The 18,818-nt window shown below is 36.3% G+C and overlaps 1 protein-coding gene across 2 annotated transcripts in view; it reads left to right on the plus strand.

Annotated features, from left to right (window-relative positions):
- The window catches only part of LEF1 (lymphoid enhancer binding factor 1), a 99,397-nt gene that overhangs the window by 58,851 nt on the left and 21,728 nt on the right, over nucleotides 1-18,818 (plus strand). For both annotated transcript variants that reach the window (XM_088132989.1, XM_088132988.1), the window contains exons 5-7: nucleotides 7,926-8,016; nucleotides 15,196-15,318; nucleotides 16,617-16,779. In XM_088132989.1, coding sequence (XP_087989115.1) covers nucleotides 7,926-8,016; nucleotides 15,196-15,318; nucleotides 16,617-16,779 — 377 coding nt within the window. The remainder of the gene's footprint in view (nucleotides 1-7,925; nucleotides 8,017-15,195; nucleotides 15,319-16,616; nucleotides 16,780-18,818) is intronic.

Below are 18,818 nucleotides of genomic sequence, written 5' to 3' on the forward strand. Positions count from 1 at the left end.
AATACATGTGGCCCTTGTTTAATGATCACAATTGGGACTGGTCACTCAGTCATTAAACGAAGCAATCACTAAGTGAAACCGTGACTGTGCTTACGATCTTACTTCAGCCTTCCTTTGCTTTACAGACCTGCAAAAGTCATAATTATGGGGATTGGTTGCAGAGTTACTTTTTCATCACTGCCATAACTTCAAACAGTCCCTAAATGAGGCAGTCCCTAAATGAGGATTACCTGCACTTTACTAAATATTATTCATTTGTTCTCAGGCACTTTTGGAAGCTTAGCTTGACCATATGCTTTTGAAAAAAACTTTGACTAATTCCTATTTTCTAATATAGCTATATCAGCAAGTAGCCATTTGGATCATTTCCACATTTGTATTTCTGTCATCTTCACATCTCTGTGGGTAGCGTAGTATGCCAACTGCCTATTGATGGCCAAAAGCTTAATGGGTGTTTTTAGTCATCCTTGTGAAACACTGTTATGAAACACTGTTGGCTAAAACGAGAGACCATGCAGTGATCAATAATGATTTGTTTATCTTACTTCTCTTGCTTTGCAAACGTCAGTCCAGATGTTAAAAGCTTGTTTCTCCATTTGGGGTCATATAATCATTGTGCTGCATCTTTGTAGATTTCATAACTTTTATAAAATAAAGTAAAACCCTTCCAGTGTGGTATATACCCTCATCTGAAAACAATGACTTGATGTTTTCTATGTGTGTTAATCAGCCCATCAGTGTGGTAATAATTTTTCAATTGTTTTTTGAATGGTCATTCTGTATTATTATCTCTGTATTTATCTCCTACATTTCACTTCCTTCTAATTTATTTCACCCATGAACAAACCATAAATGTTAATGCTTCATATATCTGAGGAGACATACAATAATTTGATCAACAGAAGTTGATGCTAAATTTATTAGAGTTTAAAATTACGGAAGCCTGTATATTTCCTGTAACCAGCTAAAATTACTACCTCTCTGGAAACTGAAAGAGAGAGATAATATTATTTAAAGTAAATATTCTCAGGTATATACAAATTATTTTACTCACTAGTTTGTATCTATTTACAGTTATAAAACCATCATGTGTTTCACCTGTAAGTGAGCTTAGCCTGATGTCTAAATATACCAATGGGCCCTAAAAGATTGTCTATCCATAATCTAGTTTACCAGAGTGTAATATTGCAGTTTGAATTTTTTGATGCAAGAATCTCAATTTGCTCATTTGGAATTGGTCATAGAACATGCAAAAATGTAGAGCAAGATGAATAGTATGCATGATTTGAGGTCATTGGACTATGGTATGGTCAATGGTGTAAGTTTGAAAGACAAAAGCAAAAACAAAACTATTGTGAGTTAAGAAAGGAAGTTAAGAGAAATTTGCTAGGAAAGAAGAAAGGAATGCTGGAAAAATAACTAGCATTTATGCCATTAAGCATTTTAGTCAATGCTCAATTTATTGTTCTGGTCATACGTATGAGACATAATGCATAGCAACTGTTCCATTATAAGATTTCTGAAAGGCAAAAATGAATGTTACTCTGTTAGTTTATCAATTAACACAGTCTTATCCTGAGATAGGAGTTTACTATGATTGGATAGGTACTAATAAACAGGTCAAAGGGAAATGAAGTAATTGTGTGTATGATTTCAAGATAATATTCCATGCAAAGATGGACCATAGTCTCTAAATTATGTATGTCAAAAAAAGAATTGGTTAGTAAGATTTATTTATTGTACTTTTTAATTATCCTGTAGTAGGAAATACCACAATATTCTTGGTTTTTCCTGTAGCTGGCAACCTCTAAGGAAGTTATCAAACCAACAGTAGAATTCTTGTCTGGAATTCAGGATTTGCACTGATAATAACTACCTTGTCACCATTTTAGATGTGATAATATCAAGTCAGTGCCTACTTAAGATATATCTCTTTTTTTTATTTTTGAAGCTTGGGTATTTGCAATTTGGGGGAAATTCTGGAATCTCTAGATCAGGGTTTTTTGAACTGTGTTCCCTAGATTTCCACAAGCACTTGCTGAAGTTCCTTGAAACACTAAGCCCCCCCCCCCAATCACTTGAATGCAGCCTGTTTTCTCTCATTAGAGCTTTGCCTCTTGATAAGGGGTTCTACAATCTAAAAAAAAATGAAAAACCCTCTTCTGGGTAATATGTTAAAGAGTATATGAGTACTACATTCATCATTATATGTACAGCAAGAAAATAGAAGTCATTTAATATTGTCCTATGAGTGGATCTTTCATTAGTGCCTTTTTATTGCATTTTAAATAATGAAATAATATGTAACAGAATAATCCACTACAGGTAGGCTTTATCTACCAACTTATTAGTGTTTTGGGGTTAGTATATATGTAAGGTTTTTCTGTATATCCATGGTTTGGGCCTTGCTTTTTATTATTTTGTGCATGCATAAAATGGCAGATGGGCTTTGTGTATGTACTACGCTTTTTAAGGATTAGGGTTAGGTGTCTATGCAATGTATTTGCTCCTCTTTCTCCTTGATCAGTTGTGGTGGATCTTGCTGGGTAAGTCCAGTCACAAAGCTCCACGTGGCTCCCTGCAGCAGCTGGCCTTCATTGGAGCAACCTGCTCAGTTGGTGATGGAGGGAGTCCTTAATGACTCAACCTGGCTTCTCCATTCCATGTGACTGGAGGGGCTTCCTAACTGTACCACCAAATCCTAGTGCTGCCTGCAAACCATTCCTAGCGCATTCCAGTGACTGTGTGATGCTTGTTGTTGAGGAGTCCTCTGTTCTCTAAACTCTCCAATCACAGCGCTGGCATTTGTGGCCAGAGTTGCTCCTATGATCAAGAGGAAGATGACACTTATGGGAGAAAGGAGGGAGGAAGTGCTCATAGAAGGAGAAAGAATAGTTTCCACAACCTAACCTCTAAATTCCCTCAGATTCAAGATCTCATTATTCAAAGTTTCGTTATTCATGATTTTATGCTGGATAAGATGATTCACAGATAATTAGAGCCACCTGTATTGATTTATACTCTAATCAAGAAACCATATTTTATAAATCAAAATGACTGAGATCAGAAAACATGCTCAACCAGGTGTTCTTGAGGTTTACAGTACCATGACCCCCTCAAATGAAAAATAAATATATGTGTCTTCCTGTGAATAAAAGTAATGATTTCACTAGTGGCTGGCTTAGGCAAGAAATAGATATACCACTTATTTTTAATAATTAGATTTTAATCTGTGTGTCAAGTAAAACAATAATAGAGTCATACAACTTTAAAAAATAAAACAATTTATTAGAAATGAAGAAACAAGAACAAACCACCATATATTTTTAAATGAAAAAGTTGAGTTTATTTTTGCATAATTCCTGAAAAACTGGGTTTTATTTTCAAGACAACCACTCTTTTTTCTCATTCCACATGTACCTCATGCTCTTTACAGCAGCAACTGAAGAAAAACCTGATTTGCACAAATAGCATGTTGTGAATGGAATCTGTATGGTCATAGTCTTCTCATTTTGTTCTCTACTCACTTTGTTGTTGTCCTCAGTTTGTGCACTGATTCTAAGAAAAGACACTTGTGAAATGAGAGTTTTGTCCATTTCACCTGCATTAGAATTCACAACATACAGTACTTTGATCAAAGCAAATTACGAGAATTCAATCAATAATTTTAATATGATGGATTTTATCAGATATTTCAAAAGATGTTCTATTAGTTGAAGAAGATAATATTGTTCATAGAATCCTTCCACCTTTGTTAAGAAACGAGGTGGAAAACCAATTCATAAGCTTAGTAGAATTTTGAAATCTGAGCTCAACCACCTTGCCCAGGGTGACTTTGAACAGTGATTGTGACCCCTCTCAAAGTTACTTGCAACTCCCCACGATCATGACAGTTTGAGGACCTCTGTGCTAAGCCAAAACCAAGCAAACTACACTGTGGCTTAGTGCAATGCATGAATGTAGCCATCATCTAAGATGCATGACAATGGTGGGAGGTGATTTCACTTCTCAGGATGAAAAAACAAACTAGAAGAACTGAGATAATCATACAGTATTATTTCAAGTTATTCACATATCCAAAGTCCCACAACTTTCTGGCTAAAACAACCTCAGCTTTTTTTTTTTTTTTTTTTTAAAGCTGAGGTTGTTTTAGCTATTACCTCTTGGTAGCTTAGACTGATATTGTGCTGAAAACTCAAAAGTAGATAGGAGCAGCCTCACATGATGATGTCTTGGCTGATAATGTGAAACTAAAGCATATATGCATGCCTACAATCCTCCAAGCACTTACGATCTTTAATCATACTATTTCCTGGCACATGAAGGAATATGTTTATTTAGCTCTATTTCGCAGAGATGCCTACAGTGATTCTGGGTGGATGCAGTAGAAAAGTACTAGATAATTTGTCTATGTGGCTTAAATAATGTCTCTGTTTACTATATTATTCTGCCCATGTGCCTTACCAGAAAAGAGATTTTTAAAATCTTCTCTTAAACATTACCCTATGAACCTTCACTGACATTATAGTCCTCTTAAGAATTAAGGCTTTCTTAGCTCACATGTTTCTTTAAAGTAACTTTATATGCTGAGACCCCTAGAAAAATAATGAGATGTGTTCTTTTAGGAGATTTAGTAAATGGTCAAGGAGATTTATAAATGTAGCAAAATAAGATTCACTGTTAACACTATGAATTTATTGCTCCTTGCTACTTTGTGTGTGTGCGTGTATGAGCTTAGCTACTAAGTACAGGCAAGCTAGTTTTGGACATTTCCTGCATAGCTGAATGGATGGTTGGTAAAGTGGATCTGATGTTTATATAAAGAAGCTGCAAGAAGGAAGGGATTCTAATTAATTGCAATTTCTTAATTGAATTTTATACTATAGCTGGTCTTTCTAAACGATACGGTCACTTGTCTCTCTTCTCATTTAGAACAGAGGACTTACATGTAAACTAAGACATTTTATTTTATTTTATTTTGCTTCTTACTCAATGCACTAAATCCATCAATGTCTTTATGGTCTTTGTGACCATCATATCTCCTTGGGATATGAGATTTAGATAGAATGTGAAAACCATAAGGCTCATCTGGGATTCGGATTAGCTTTAATCCTTAAGGTGATTTTTAGAATCTGTAGTGTGTTTTTACATTTTTGAGAGAGTGAATTGATGGATCATTTCCAGTGAGACTTCCTTACTCTATTCCAAAAATATTAACTACTCCAAAAGAGTGACCTTGGCACCCAAGAGTCGACTTGATGAGCAGCTTAGCCAGAGCTGAAGGTAAATGAATCATATCAAGTATGACCATTGCAGGCCTGAAAATGATTCTTAATTAACCAGTGATCCTCAGTGGTAGCAAATTCATAAAAGCTGTACCTCTCAAGGGAACCATATAATATGTAGAAGCAGCAACTTACAAAATCTAATAAGTTTTTTTTTTAAACTGCTGCTTTCGTTCTTCCCCCTTCTTGCCTATTTAGCTGTTCCATGGTTTCTAATGACTTAATCTATTAAAGTCACACAAACTCTACTACTTTATCACTTGTGTGTCATATAACTTCTTCCTTTTTTTTTCTTTTTAAATCAGAGAGAAAATCAATCAAGAAATGTAAAAACTACGAGTCTTGTAGCATAAGCTTTTCTGGGCCAGAGCCTGCTCCATCAGATACATGAAGCAGTCACCTAATGGGTAGGTATATATATCCTAGTACAGAGAGAAGGACATGGATATCTATAGGGAGAAGAGCAGGGGGAGAGGCCCAGTGGTCAAGCAATGAAAGAGGGGGTGGTTGGTGTAATCACAATGCCATGCAGAGCGCAACTGATTACTGAAGACAATCTCATCTTACACAAACTTATGAAGAATAAGCATAATTTTTTAAAACTGGGGTCTTACATAAAGACCTAATTTTCTGCAAGGTTGCATCTAACAACATATTTCCAGTCAACAGAATCCATCTATATCTTCCTTAATGTATTTTTCTACAGAAAAGAAGAATTTGTCAAAACTCCTGCATAACATTACACACTCACCTGTTTCTCAGCCAGCTCATTAATTTTAGATTTTAAATATGAGTGTAGTAAAAATGTCTTAAAAGTCTTCCCATGAACACTTGAAAGAGCTAGTAAAATGACTGCTGTATTTAATGGTTTAGTAAGCATCTTAGTTCCTACTTCCAAGGACCTTTCCTCTTTTCAAGATACATTGATGGCATCTTCATCTGAACTCCCTCAGTAAATATGTCCTTGAAGCAAGTCCACTTTCCAGGCACCACAGCGTAAAAAAGCATGAGACATTAACATCATCTTAAACAAACTGATACATCTCTACCTCCTCCCAGATACAATCCATAGTGTTCTGAAAAGTTCTGTTGTCTACAGCCAGATCCTACAGTATAACTGTCTTTTCTCCATTCCTTTGGCCAGAAACATCTGTCTCCAGGAATTACATCAGCGATTCCTAAAACTCCACTTTAATTTGAGAAGGTGAAGAATTGGCAAGGTCTCACCAAGTACCCGAGATATACCTGCTGTAGACCATCTATGAAGGATAATAGCATATTGCTTGCTGCCATTGATAGCCCTTGGGTGACACTTTTTTTGTGCATCCTGGAAGATGATCATTCATCTTCACAGCCTTAAATGAATACTTGTCCTTCCTTAGAATCTGTACCCAGGTCTAAAGCAGGTATTCATCAATACTAAGGGGCTACCTAATGTAAGTTAAATTGTGATGCCACTTCTGTTGCCATACTCTCAGCCGTAATACTGAGAATTCATTCATCTGCCAATAATGCCATTCTATGATAAACCAAATAAGGTTGTTCCTAATGCAGGAAGATAAATGACATTGGAAACTGCTTAATTCGGTAATACTGATGAACATCAAATTCCAAGCTTTTGGAATTTCAACTCATCAAATCCTGCGTTTGGCTAAATTTCTGCAGGAAGCTATTATCCTTTTACATGATTTTATACTGTTGATTTGCTATGCCTATTTGTGATCAGTGGCCACTAGTCACAAGTGAGTCACACTCATTCTGATTTGTGTTCTGCATAATATTGTGATGCATCTACTTTCTTGTGCAGTGCTTGACCTTTTGGCTTTGCTTTGGACACCTCCTTCTCTTTGTACCTAGGGTATATACATACACATTTACTTACTGAGGTGACTATGCATTTGGTTTATGAAAACTTATGTCACAAGAAATTTGATAGATACTAAGCTGCCAGAAAACATTTTGACTATTAATCATATCAAGTTGGGGATCTCCAACCCTTATGAATATTTGTGCTTGGGAAAGCTAACCAAATTTGGTAAATTCTGTCACGTGGTTATAGAAATGGCTAATATGGTATCTAGTATCATTAATTTAATTTAATCCCAAATGATAGTATCTAGGAAACTGGTGTTTCACTGAATGATGTGCTGGCTTTTAATCTGTTCTCATAAAAGATGCAATTTTGGTGTTCAATCCTTCAATGTTCCTGAAGACATAGAGTTGGATCCAGCCTAAGTAAGTTACTTGAGATCAATACAACTTACTTGAGATCAATACAAAGTTAGTTGAGTACCACTTATTTATCATGGGAACTTAATACAAGTCACTATCCTATACTAAAGGGTATGTATTCAAAAAAGATTTGAGATTGTATTATTTATCCTCTGGGTTGGATGAAATTCTCAGTTTTAATTTTGGCCATGATACTAGTTGAGGACTAACAGTCTGGAAGACATAAGGCTAGAGTAGATGAAAGTAGTCTATGTCATGCGCTATCTGGGGAAAATACCTAATTATGTTGTAGACTCAACCTTTCTTTTGACATATTTTTAGATTAAATGGCTGTATTCCCTGTTTGATCATGGGATTTTTATACTGTGTAAGCTAAAATGATCATTTACTTTCTGTACTTTTTAACAGGCATGACTCGGCATCCTCCAGGTCCTGATCTCTCCACCTTTTATCCCTTATCTCCTGGCAGTGTTGGGCAGATAACCCCACCACTTGGCTGGTAAGAGCTTCCTGCTACTTCTGAGTCATACACGTGTATGTATGCTTGTATTTTGTGTTCTGTTAAATTAAATGCAGGTTTATTGACTTGAGAAGTGACTCATTTTTAAACAAATGTAATGTTCCCATTATTAAATAACAAAACACAATTGATTGTAACAAGTTTGGCAACGTAGCTGGCTTTGCAGAGCAACCCATTTTCCCCACAAATTTGGATTCTAGGAACAATGTGACATTCTTGAATGAAACACCCTGTACAATTCACAGACTATACAGCTTGTATACCTTGAGGTCTGATAATATGTATTAGGTAAGGTCATTTATTTGCTCTAGGCCTTGGAAGGACTTGTAAAATACACAAGTGCCACTGAGTACATACAGAGTGCCATTTCACCACTAAATAACCCTGATTCATATGCTCACTTTGCACTCATTTATCATCTATGTGTCAAATGTATCAAATTTGCAGCAACATTCTTCATGAAGGGAGCCACGTCCAATTTCATTCAGTGTATTAAATGTGTTCATTGTTTGGTCTGAGCTGAAAAAATAGCAACTGAATGAATTTACCTTTCATAAAGTTTCTTCCAAGTAGTCAATCAGGTGCAGTATTAGCTATCAAAAGTGTATTTCACAGAAGGAAAAAGGGAAAATAAAAATTAAGAATTGTAGGGCAGTGATCCAAAATGTGGTAAATTTTAGATAATAGTATTACTGATACTAATGGCCTGTCTCTATACCTCTGTTGGATTTTTATTTTGTGAATGACTCTTGTCATTTTGGCAGAGCCAGTACATTAGATAGAAAACCTCCATTGCTATAGGATGTGAATGGCAGGTCTCTGATGTCATAAAATACTGAAAATACTTAAACAAAAATTAATTGTAAGAAAATTAAGAGAGCCAGCAGTTTGATCGCCAAGCTCTTTTATATTATTGTGGCTACTTTTACACTAGGGAAGGATTTCTGGAGTGTGGGGGTAGATTCAGTTCCAAATTTTAGATTTTTTTCTAAAATTCTTTCTCTGGTGCACATATTTTTTCAAAGAAAAAAGCTAAAAATGCTGATAATATGGATGGTGTACAACACAAAATGCTCTTGTGTTCTACTTATTGTTGGTAAAAATGTGCTGTAGGATTGAGACTTGAATTTTGTCTGTGTGGGTGTGTGCATGTGCAATGACCCAGCCTATCATGCATGCATATAACTTGATTTAAGTGTGAAGAGTGTCATGGTGAGAATAATAAAGGGCCAGCAGCTTTGAAAATGCCAGTTTTTTAAAACATTACATCTGTCAATCAATAGCTCTGCTTGAATAGAATTGAGTGTACTCTTTCAAGGGAAATTCAATTATTCTGTCTGAAGTTGATACATAAGTGTGTTAAGTTCTACTCAGAAGTTGCATTAATTCAAGGTGGAGGAAAAGACAGTATAAACTAAACATAAAACGTTCAAAATATTTGAAACATTCAATTTGAGCTATTGGCATATTTATTCAGAAGAGCAGAAGTTTGTATTAGATCAAATCAAATCTTTATAATGGTCAAAGACCAGCATATTTATATTAGAAGTTTCTTTGTGTTTTAAACTTTCTTTCAAGGTTTTTATTTTGTGTTTAAGCAATATGAATTTGGGCTGTGTAACACATTGGAACTGATTTCAGGAAGATGCTTCAGAGTATGCAACAACACTCTCTGGGAAAAGGCACAGTAGCTTAAAGTGTTGCATATAGTTAATGCATTTGTTAGATGTCCCAGTATCCTAGGATTCTTTAGAATTTCCCTTTACCAGAGATGGGCAAAGTTATTGACTCTCTCTGCTTGACTGCTCCAATTTGGCTCCTCCTTCTGCCTTGGGAGTGGCTAACAATACAGGAAGGCACAACCCATTGGTTAGTGCGATATGAAAACTGGGATCCCCAGTTTGCTGCTATTTTAGTAATCACAGTTATATACCAAGAATAAATCCTAGTTTATGACCCTTACTGAGGAAGTGAAGAACAAGCTACTTGGGTTACTAGCTGGTTTATCACTTCACTGGTGTTTGGTAAAAGGCAGATTCACTTCTATTACAGTATAATTGATGGGTTCCTTTCTTCTGTGACCTCAGGCAAGGTCAGCCTGTATATTCCATCTCAGGTGGATTCAGGCAACCCTTCCCATCCTCACTTTCAGTCGACACTTCCATGTCAAGGTAGGTGTAGGTGTGGAATGACTGGCTCAGGAGTAAATGCTGGACATGGAGGGGCAATTCGCTATCCTGCTTGAGTCCTGGTGACTGCCTTTGCTTGCTTCTCTCCTCCTATTAGCTAATCTGCATTTGTGTGTTTGCACATGTATGTGTATAATACTGTGTATATACAGCTTGCTCATTAAAAAAAAACTAAGCTGTAAATCTGTGATACAGCAATCTTACTGAAGCCAAAGAGAGTCTCATTTGTGTCAGTACAAATGCAGTGAAATCAATATTTATGACTATGGTTCAATCTGCATTTGTACCATTTTATATTTGTGTATATAACAACTAAATATAAAACTCTCATTTTTTAACAGTTTGCTTTACAGTCCCTTTCCTTCCTCTGCGGTGTTCTATTTCATTGTAGAATGCAGGATGGGAAAAAGCTTTCCAGGCTCAAAACTATTTTAAAATAACGGCAAAAGAAGCTGTGTAGACATGGTTATATTGGTGTATGAATAAGGAACTGTGAGTGCAAGCAGGCAGAACTAACTAGGCATTGGTGGTGGCATAATTTTGTATCACTCTTATCTTTCTGTGGTATGAAAATATGGGATCTATATGCTATGCTTGATGTATCCAAAGGTTGCTGTAAATTTCTGTATATCTTATATCAATAAAATGCAACAAACAAGTAAAAACAATTTAACACATTTGTTGGCTGGGTGTATGGGATCCATGTGCTTTTTGTAATTTAATCACTGTTTTTATTTCCTCCCATTTACAATTGGGCCAAGCTCAATAAAAGTTTTTCTAATATGCTTTTTATCACCTTACGCTTTTTTCTGTACAAGTTTTTTTTTTAAATTAATTAAACATGTCAGGCTATCAATTTATTTTTATATAGGAAGCATAAAAGGACTAGATGAGACCAAGGAAATCCAAGGACACTATTTTCATGTTTAACAGTTAAGGTAGTTCAGTTGTAGTTTGGCCTTAACAGATTAGTAGCTAAATCAGGGTTCCCTAATGTTGTACTCTCCTGATATATTGGATTTCAACTCTAGTCAGTACACACATACCCATTCCGATATTCTCTTTTGGGGTAGGCAATATTATGCATGGTGCAGAAAAGAAGTAAGAAATAGTAAGCTAAAGAAAGTAAAAGCATAAGATAAAGAAAAATAGCTAAACCTAATTTATACCAGCATTATTCATTGTACTTCTCCATACCTTTCTATCCTTGTAAAAAAAAAAAATAATAATCCTTGTTTCCACCATTGTTCTTTAAATTTCTCATCATTCCTTCTGAGGATCTCAACAATCCCACCAGGTACTTTCTTTCTTTGATGCTGCCAATCCCTTTTATTCAGTCCTCATTAATTTAGCACCTCTTCATTCCTGACAGTATCTTTTCTTGTTTTACCACTCATACTCAGTTTTACCCCAAGCCTGTTAACCTTATTCTGTGCAAATTAGGATGTCTAAACTAGAGACTACTTTGCAAACCATCACACTGTTGTCCACATTCTGCCAATTAGCCGTCTATTGACATGCATAGGATGCAGTCCTCATCAATATAAGAGCTGAAATCCAGCATGTCTGGACAACATCAGACAGGAGAAAGCTAACTTTGTCACCTTGTGTGAGATGGGCGGCTATATAAATACAACTGATAGATAGATAGATAGATAGATAGATAGATAGATAGATAGATAGATAACTAACTAACTAACTAATTAACTAACTTTGGCCAAATAAAGAGTAATTGGTTCACCACCACCACTACCACCATGATGATCTTTGAAACTTTGGACCATTATTTATTTTATCAATTCAAATTATGTATCTCCCCTAGCTTTTTATAATATTAGCAGAATTGTCTGTTGGTAAGCTGGTAATAATTTGAACGGCCTCACTATTATGAAGTGCAGAAAGTTCTGCTGGAATTGTGGAAAGCTATTTAATATTTACTGGAATTTTTTTTTATAAAAAAGTGAAGAGATAGCATAGGATAGGGTCTGTGCTGGAAATCCTTTTCGGTGTAAGGTATAAGCTGTGGTGGCATTTGCCCCAAAGCAGTATCTACTTTGCTTTAAAAGACACATACCAGTATGTAGTGCTTTAAATGTGTGAGAAGGGAGAAAACCTGTATTTCATTACCTACAGCACTGCAATTCCAAGTTCCTGCTATTATATTTTCTTCTAAGTACTTTGATTGGATGCAATCATGCAAATCTGCATAGCAGCGGATGTAAGAATTAATATTGTGGCAGCTCGCAGTTCAATATTTTCATACTTGCATGTTGCAAACAAAATATTCTGATGTCTTGTCCTCGGCCCTAACCTTCAAGGCAGCCCAGAATATAAACTGGAGCATTCTAGCAACATTTATTTATTGTAGAGTGTGATTCACGCACATGATTTGTACCCCTGCAGAGTCCACTTTGGAAACTTTTAGATCTTACAGAATTGTTTGTTGAGAGAGACAGGCCCACATGCACACACACCATACTGGATAACTAGGAACGTCTCCCACTAAATCCTTTCAGTTTGTTTTCAACTACCACAGCATCAGCACTTTCATATCTGAACAGATAGTCCTTGTGTTTGTCCAATATAGTTTTTTTCCCCTTTCTTCCTCCTAATTTTATTTAAACTTATCTCAGCTCTTCTTCAAAACTCCTTAAAATTGTGCATCGAGACTTCATAACCTCTCATCACAGGCAGCTGGCCTTCAACTTTATGATCTTAAGGGCCCTATTTCACAACTGCCAGCATTGTAGGAACACATTTTTCCCCTCAGATGGGTTTGTTTGCCTTGGTGAAAGTTACACAGTAGACATATGTAAACACCACCAGGCATTATTAAACAGTTAAACAAGCTCATCACACTATTTATTCTTGTCTGTGAATCACCATCTGGGAGCAAGCATTAAGGGTGGCAGACTCTGAAGCTATTGTAGGCTCCTCATCTTCCTCCAAGCCTCCTACCATGATGGCAGTATTGTTCTGGTGGCTCCCTCATTCCTTTGAGAGATCAGTTGAATTCTCCACTGTTTGATATTTAGCTAATATTTGCACTTAAGAAAATGTTCATAAAGGGTTTAAGGGTTTTTAAGAGGCTTTCAGTGCTCAATTCCACCAAGGCTAAGACGAAAAAGAAGACTAAACCTTCTGTTGTCTGCTCAAGTTTCTGTTCTCCAATTCCATTACCACCATTTTTGCTATTGAAAAATTATCCAGTTTATACTCTGTATTTCATAAAAGCTCTAGCACATCTTTCTTCTCTGGAAGAGAGACTACTTCCATCCTGGACCCTCTCCTTCTCTCTACATTAATGCAACTGTACTCATATGGCTATCTTCCTGTTTCACCTCCTCCCATTGAAGTTAGCAGGAGAACTATGCATCTTATAAAAAGATCCTTGCTTCCTTATTTTTCAAACAGATAAAGTAGTATTTCACCTTACTTCCCTCCAAAGTCGATTTCAGTCTTCCATTTGAATCAAAACATACTGCCTGCCTTTTCCTCCAAGTCTTCAACACTACAAGAAATGATGCTTCATTCTATGGATGTCTGTTATGTGTCATTTGCATTGGGACCATCATTTATTCCTGGCCTTCCAAGGCCCATCTAAAGGGTGTGGTATTGGTCCCAGCATTTCTCCAAATAGAAACAATAATTAAGGTTTGTTGGGAGCTGGCTCCCTTCCAATCAAGGCTCTTCCCACAAGAGTGATAGCAACTTTGACAGCTTTCCTCTGCAATATTCCCCTGTTGTGTGCTCAGGCCTTCATTTGTGTCTCTGTAGACTAGACCTGTGCTCCCAGAAAGATGCACTGCCCTTTGCAAGGGCACTAGTCTCTTCAACAGCCTTAGAATGCCCAGACACCTGTTCACAGAACATGCTTGCCAGTCAACCATATGTGTGACACATGGAGACCATCGTAAAGAATTAACTGTAACTGCAGTTCTTTGAATGCCGCCTGTACATTCTCATAACTTGCCCTCTATCATTTGGTCTCAGGCACTCTCAGTATTGGAACTGTTGTGGTGGCTTTAAAAACTGAAAGGGTTTGGTGGGAACCATGCCAAGGTTTGTGGTATGCAGGAGCAGGGCTCCTGCCAAGCATGTCTGTAAATGCAAGTGTATAATTCTTGTGTGTGCATTCACACATGACTACTCAAAGAACTATAATTACAGCACATAACATGTTCTTTTGGAAAGTGTGACTTTCATAATGAGATAAGGTTTTTCTTCCTCACAGAAGCTTCCCACTCCTTCATGGTGCTTAGAAGAGTGTGCATTCTCTACTTTTAAGACAGACAGGCTGTGTCCCTATATACATTTAGGCAACACACCAATACAATGCCACAAGGCTGAAGTGCACATACGCAGTCTCTTAAAAGATCAGTTATAAAAGCAGCCAGATGGAAAGAGACAGAACATTGGAGGACAATAGACTCAGAAAGATGAGTTATGAGTGTATCATGTGCCTCATGAGTGAGTCACATATCATAGTGACAAGATATAGTGCTTGAGTAGATTGATTCTGGGATTTAGATCATACGATTGGAAAGCCGTAGCTTCTCAAGGAAATGCAAATTTTTCAATCTCATTTTTTCCTGCATGATCGTTCCTCCTTTTGTTTGCTGGTGGTGGGTAACTTTAATGTCACATTTATGTGAAAAAAAATTTTTTTATGGGACTAGGATGAAATTAGAACCATGTGTCCTATATGTTTTTAGAATTATTGAAGGCATTAAATTTCTTTGCATATAATGCAAGATTTCTGCTGCAGCATTTCTCCAGGGTTAAAGGACAAAAATAATCCTGTCTATTTGGTCCATGTCTTAGCTGTCAGAAATAGGAATCCTAACACTTTTGCTGCTAGCCCAGTATGAAAGATTTCTTCCTAGGCTTTCTCATGATTCATATAATTGTTCAGTACTGTGCTTGAATCCCAATGTGAAGAAGACTTGCCCTTTTCCATTTTTTGTAGGTTTTCACATCATATGATCCCAGGTCCTCCAGGACCCCACACAACTGGAATCCCTCATCCAGCAATTGTAACACCTCAAGTCAAACAAGAGCATCCGCATACAGACAGTGACCTAATGCATGTGTGAGTTGGACTTTTCCAAGTCTTTTAACAATCCTTAATCTGCAGTGACTGGGAACCAAGTAGACATAGCAAGATAGATGAAGGGCTTTTTTCCTGCTTTTCACTAAAATAAAGTGTTGGATATGTGCCCAAGTATGAATATAGCATTTAGTACTTTCAGGTGTCACTACCTCGAATATTGAAGCTGTTTACACAGAAGTAACTAATTTAGTATCAAGTCAATGAAAACTTATTATGTTCTGATTTTAATATGATCTAGTCTAGATGTGCACTGGGAGATGGATGATGGCTTATCAAAACTTATCTCACACAGACTCACAGACATAACAACATTTGCATAACTAGAAATATTTTTCTTTTGGAGGTAGGTGATACTTGTAGAATCTCTTTAATTTCCATATTCCCAATTCTAAGTGGCTCTTATGATTAGCCTAGCAAAGGTATGTAGTTTAGACATATCATACTTCAAGGAAAAATAGGTATTTTATATAAAAAGCACAATTAAATACAAATTATATATAATTTTTAAAAAATTAAATGTTGTGGATTAACATAGACATGGGTCATTGTATACGTAAAAACTGCCAAATAACACCAAAACTAGATTGCTTTTGACCTGGTAATAGGTAGAGATAAATCTGTTTTGAATGACAACAATCCCCTGATTTATTCTTATATGTACAGTATTTTGGGGACTTGAACTCTCTTTTTCACCTTCCATATTTTGTGGAAGAGAAATATGGATATTCTTTCTAAAGTAGGTAAGCCTATCACTGTTCCATCTTTGGATTTGCCATTTGACAGGCACATTTTATACCTTTTAAATGGGTTGGATGGAAGCATCATTTATCTTCAAATTATTAGGTTTTGTTTTAATTCTTATATTACAGGAAATTCTGCTCCTCAATAACCTTCTGGGTGTTGATTCTTGCATTGATAATTATTAGTTTATCCACAAATTACTTTGCTCTTAAAAAGGCTTGTGCTGCTTTGTGTGTAGTATATCATATAGCTATAGAAAGTCTGATAAATCTGGAAATATTTGTGTATGGCACTGTTAAGGAGCTCTAAGACTCCTTAACAAATAACAGAGGGAAAGAGTGCCAATTGGGGATGAGAGGTTATTTTTTGCTTTCCTCTTTCTTTTTCTATATGCCTGAACACTGAAATAACCTAGGAAACATTTCTATTTAGAAATGGGGGAGAAATCTGTTGATCACCTGAAATGCAGTATAAAATATCCTTTAAAGCTGACCATGATATCAATTGTACTCTTCTATATGTTCTGTTACCTTTAGGAAGCCTCAGCATGAACAGAGGAAAGAACAAGAGCCCAAAAGACCTCACATTAAGAAACCTCTGAACGCTTTCATGTTATACATGAAAGAGATGAGAGCGAATGTTGTAGCAGAATGTACTCTGAAAGAAAGTGCAGCTATCAACCAGATTCTTGGCAGAAGGGTATGGAAGAAATGTGTTTTTGTGTATATGCATATTGTGTATTCAGTCTACAGTATTTAACTCACCCACCACATTCCATTAGCTTTAGGTTTGTGTCCTCTAGAGTTGTTGAGTTTAAGATTCAGTTCCAATTATCATAATTATTGTATTAGACCTCATCTAGAAGGCCCCTCCCTTATTTGTTCACAAACTGATTATGCTGTTATTAGTTAGTGGAAGTGATGTGAAGTAACTTAAAATAAAACCAACTAGTCTTTTCATGCAATGAATTCTGTGCATCAGCACAGAAATTTTGTATGCATGCAAAATGTATGTCCAAATTCTCAGGTCTAATTCCTCAGATCAATAGTTGAAGCATCTACAATAGGAAAACGGTGAAAAATGTTAATTTTGGAGAACAGCTGACATTCAGTACTCTATTAAGCAGATCAGAAGTATAAAGTATTTTTATGCATTTATGTTCTGGAATTTAAATAAATGAATACACACAAAGATACACAGACATAAAATACTAATGATAAAATGTATAGGACTTCTAATATGTTCTTCCATCTAGTCCAGCATATTAAAGTGGTAAAATACAGTGGGCAAATTGCTTTCTTGTTGATAGCATTATTAATCTTACAGAGTAATCTTTTGAGTTCCATATCACATGTCACTGGTGGATGGGGCTAAAGTATGTAATGGACTGGCCAGAGCAAAGATGAGGTTGGGGCCACCAAAACTCCCTCTTTTTGACACTCTTTTTTGGGGGGGGCAGACACACAGAGGCACACTTTTTCTCTCCATCCCCTTACTCTCTGTTCTTGCTTCTACAACCAGGCGTCATCTGGGAAAAAGAGCTGTTGCCAGATCTGTTTGCTTGCAAGAGTTTGATGGTTCCATGAAATAAAGTCAATAGCAACCTGTGTCCCAATCACACTGTGGTGTAATGTAGTTGCTGGAGCAGGTAGCTAGATTTGTGTTGCCCAACAAATTGAATAGCTTACTTTCAAAAGAGGCCTGAAAATTCAACCTGTATTTCACAGTGAAAGTAGGCTATGACAGTATGACAGCCTTTTCCTGTGGAAAGTGATGTGTAGGCACAGTAAGCAATTTTCTATACCAACACTATGCTTACTTTGCATAGTGTTTTGCAGGGAGAAGAAAGAGATCTAATCAGATTAGTTGTGTTAAACTATTATTGCGGTATGTTGTTATAAAAAATATATGTACCATAAAATAGTAAGAATATTTTTTTTAACTTAAAAGTTATGTCTCTTATGCTAAGCCTAGCTTTTACTTCCTTCAGATGTTTAACCTGATCTGTGCTTATCAAGCACATATACCCTTGGCTTATAAAATTAATCTTGGCGTCAGAGTGATTAGGGATCTATATGCTATGAATACTATAATGTTTATTGCTTGGTCCCATCAAAGCATGTGTTATATGTTTGATTATTATGTTATCCACACATGACTAGAAATTCCTGCTATGATTTCCCCAAACACTGAATTAGCTTAAGCTCTTGTCTATATTTTGATAATTTTATTCATGACTTAAGCTACCTCTTGTCTCCTAGGATAATTCCTACATCCTCTATAGTATAGGGTATTGGTTTATAGTTTAATACTTATAAAGTTCCAAGATAAAGTGACAATGGGCCTTTTCTGGATGGGCACTCGGGGTTGTGAATCTAGAAGTTATATTCTCATAGATAAGGTACGGTGCTGATTGGATAGTGTCCAATATGTCACCATGAAGTTTTCCAAGCTTATATTTTTTTCAAAATGTGCTCTGCCTCCTTGTGATTGCACATATTTTCAGCAAGTAGCTGGCCTTGTCTGAGAGAGGCAGGATCAGGCCTGGTTAGTACTTGGTTGGAGGTCTACAGGGAAACTTTCCAATAGGTTATATTGGGAAGTTTTTAAAAAATGACCTGGTAGAAGGGGTTGGAAAACCATTTCCACATTTTTGCCAAGAAAACTATATGGGTGTCAGAAATTGAAGTCTACTGGAAGGAGTCTTTACTTATTTTCAACATAGCATGCAAGATTTA

This window comes from Python bivittatus, unplaced genomic scaffold (assembly GCF_059951505.1).
Source record: "Python bivittatus isolate LINGU-HERP-01145 unplaced genomic scaffold, Pbiv_v1 ctg000070_np1212, whole genome shotgun sequence".
In the NCBI taxonomy this organism is placed as follows: Eukaryota; Metazoa; Chordata; class Lepidosauria; order Squamata; family Pythonidae; genus Python; species Python bivittatus.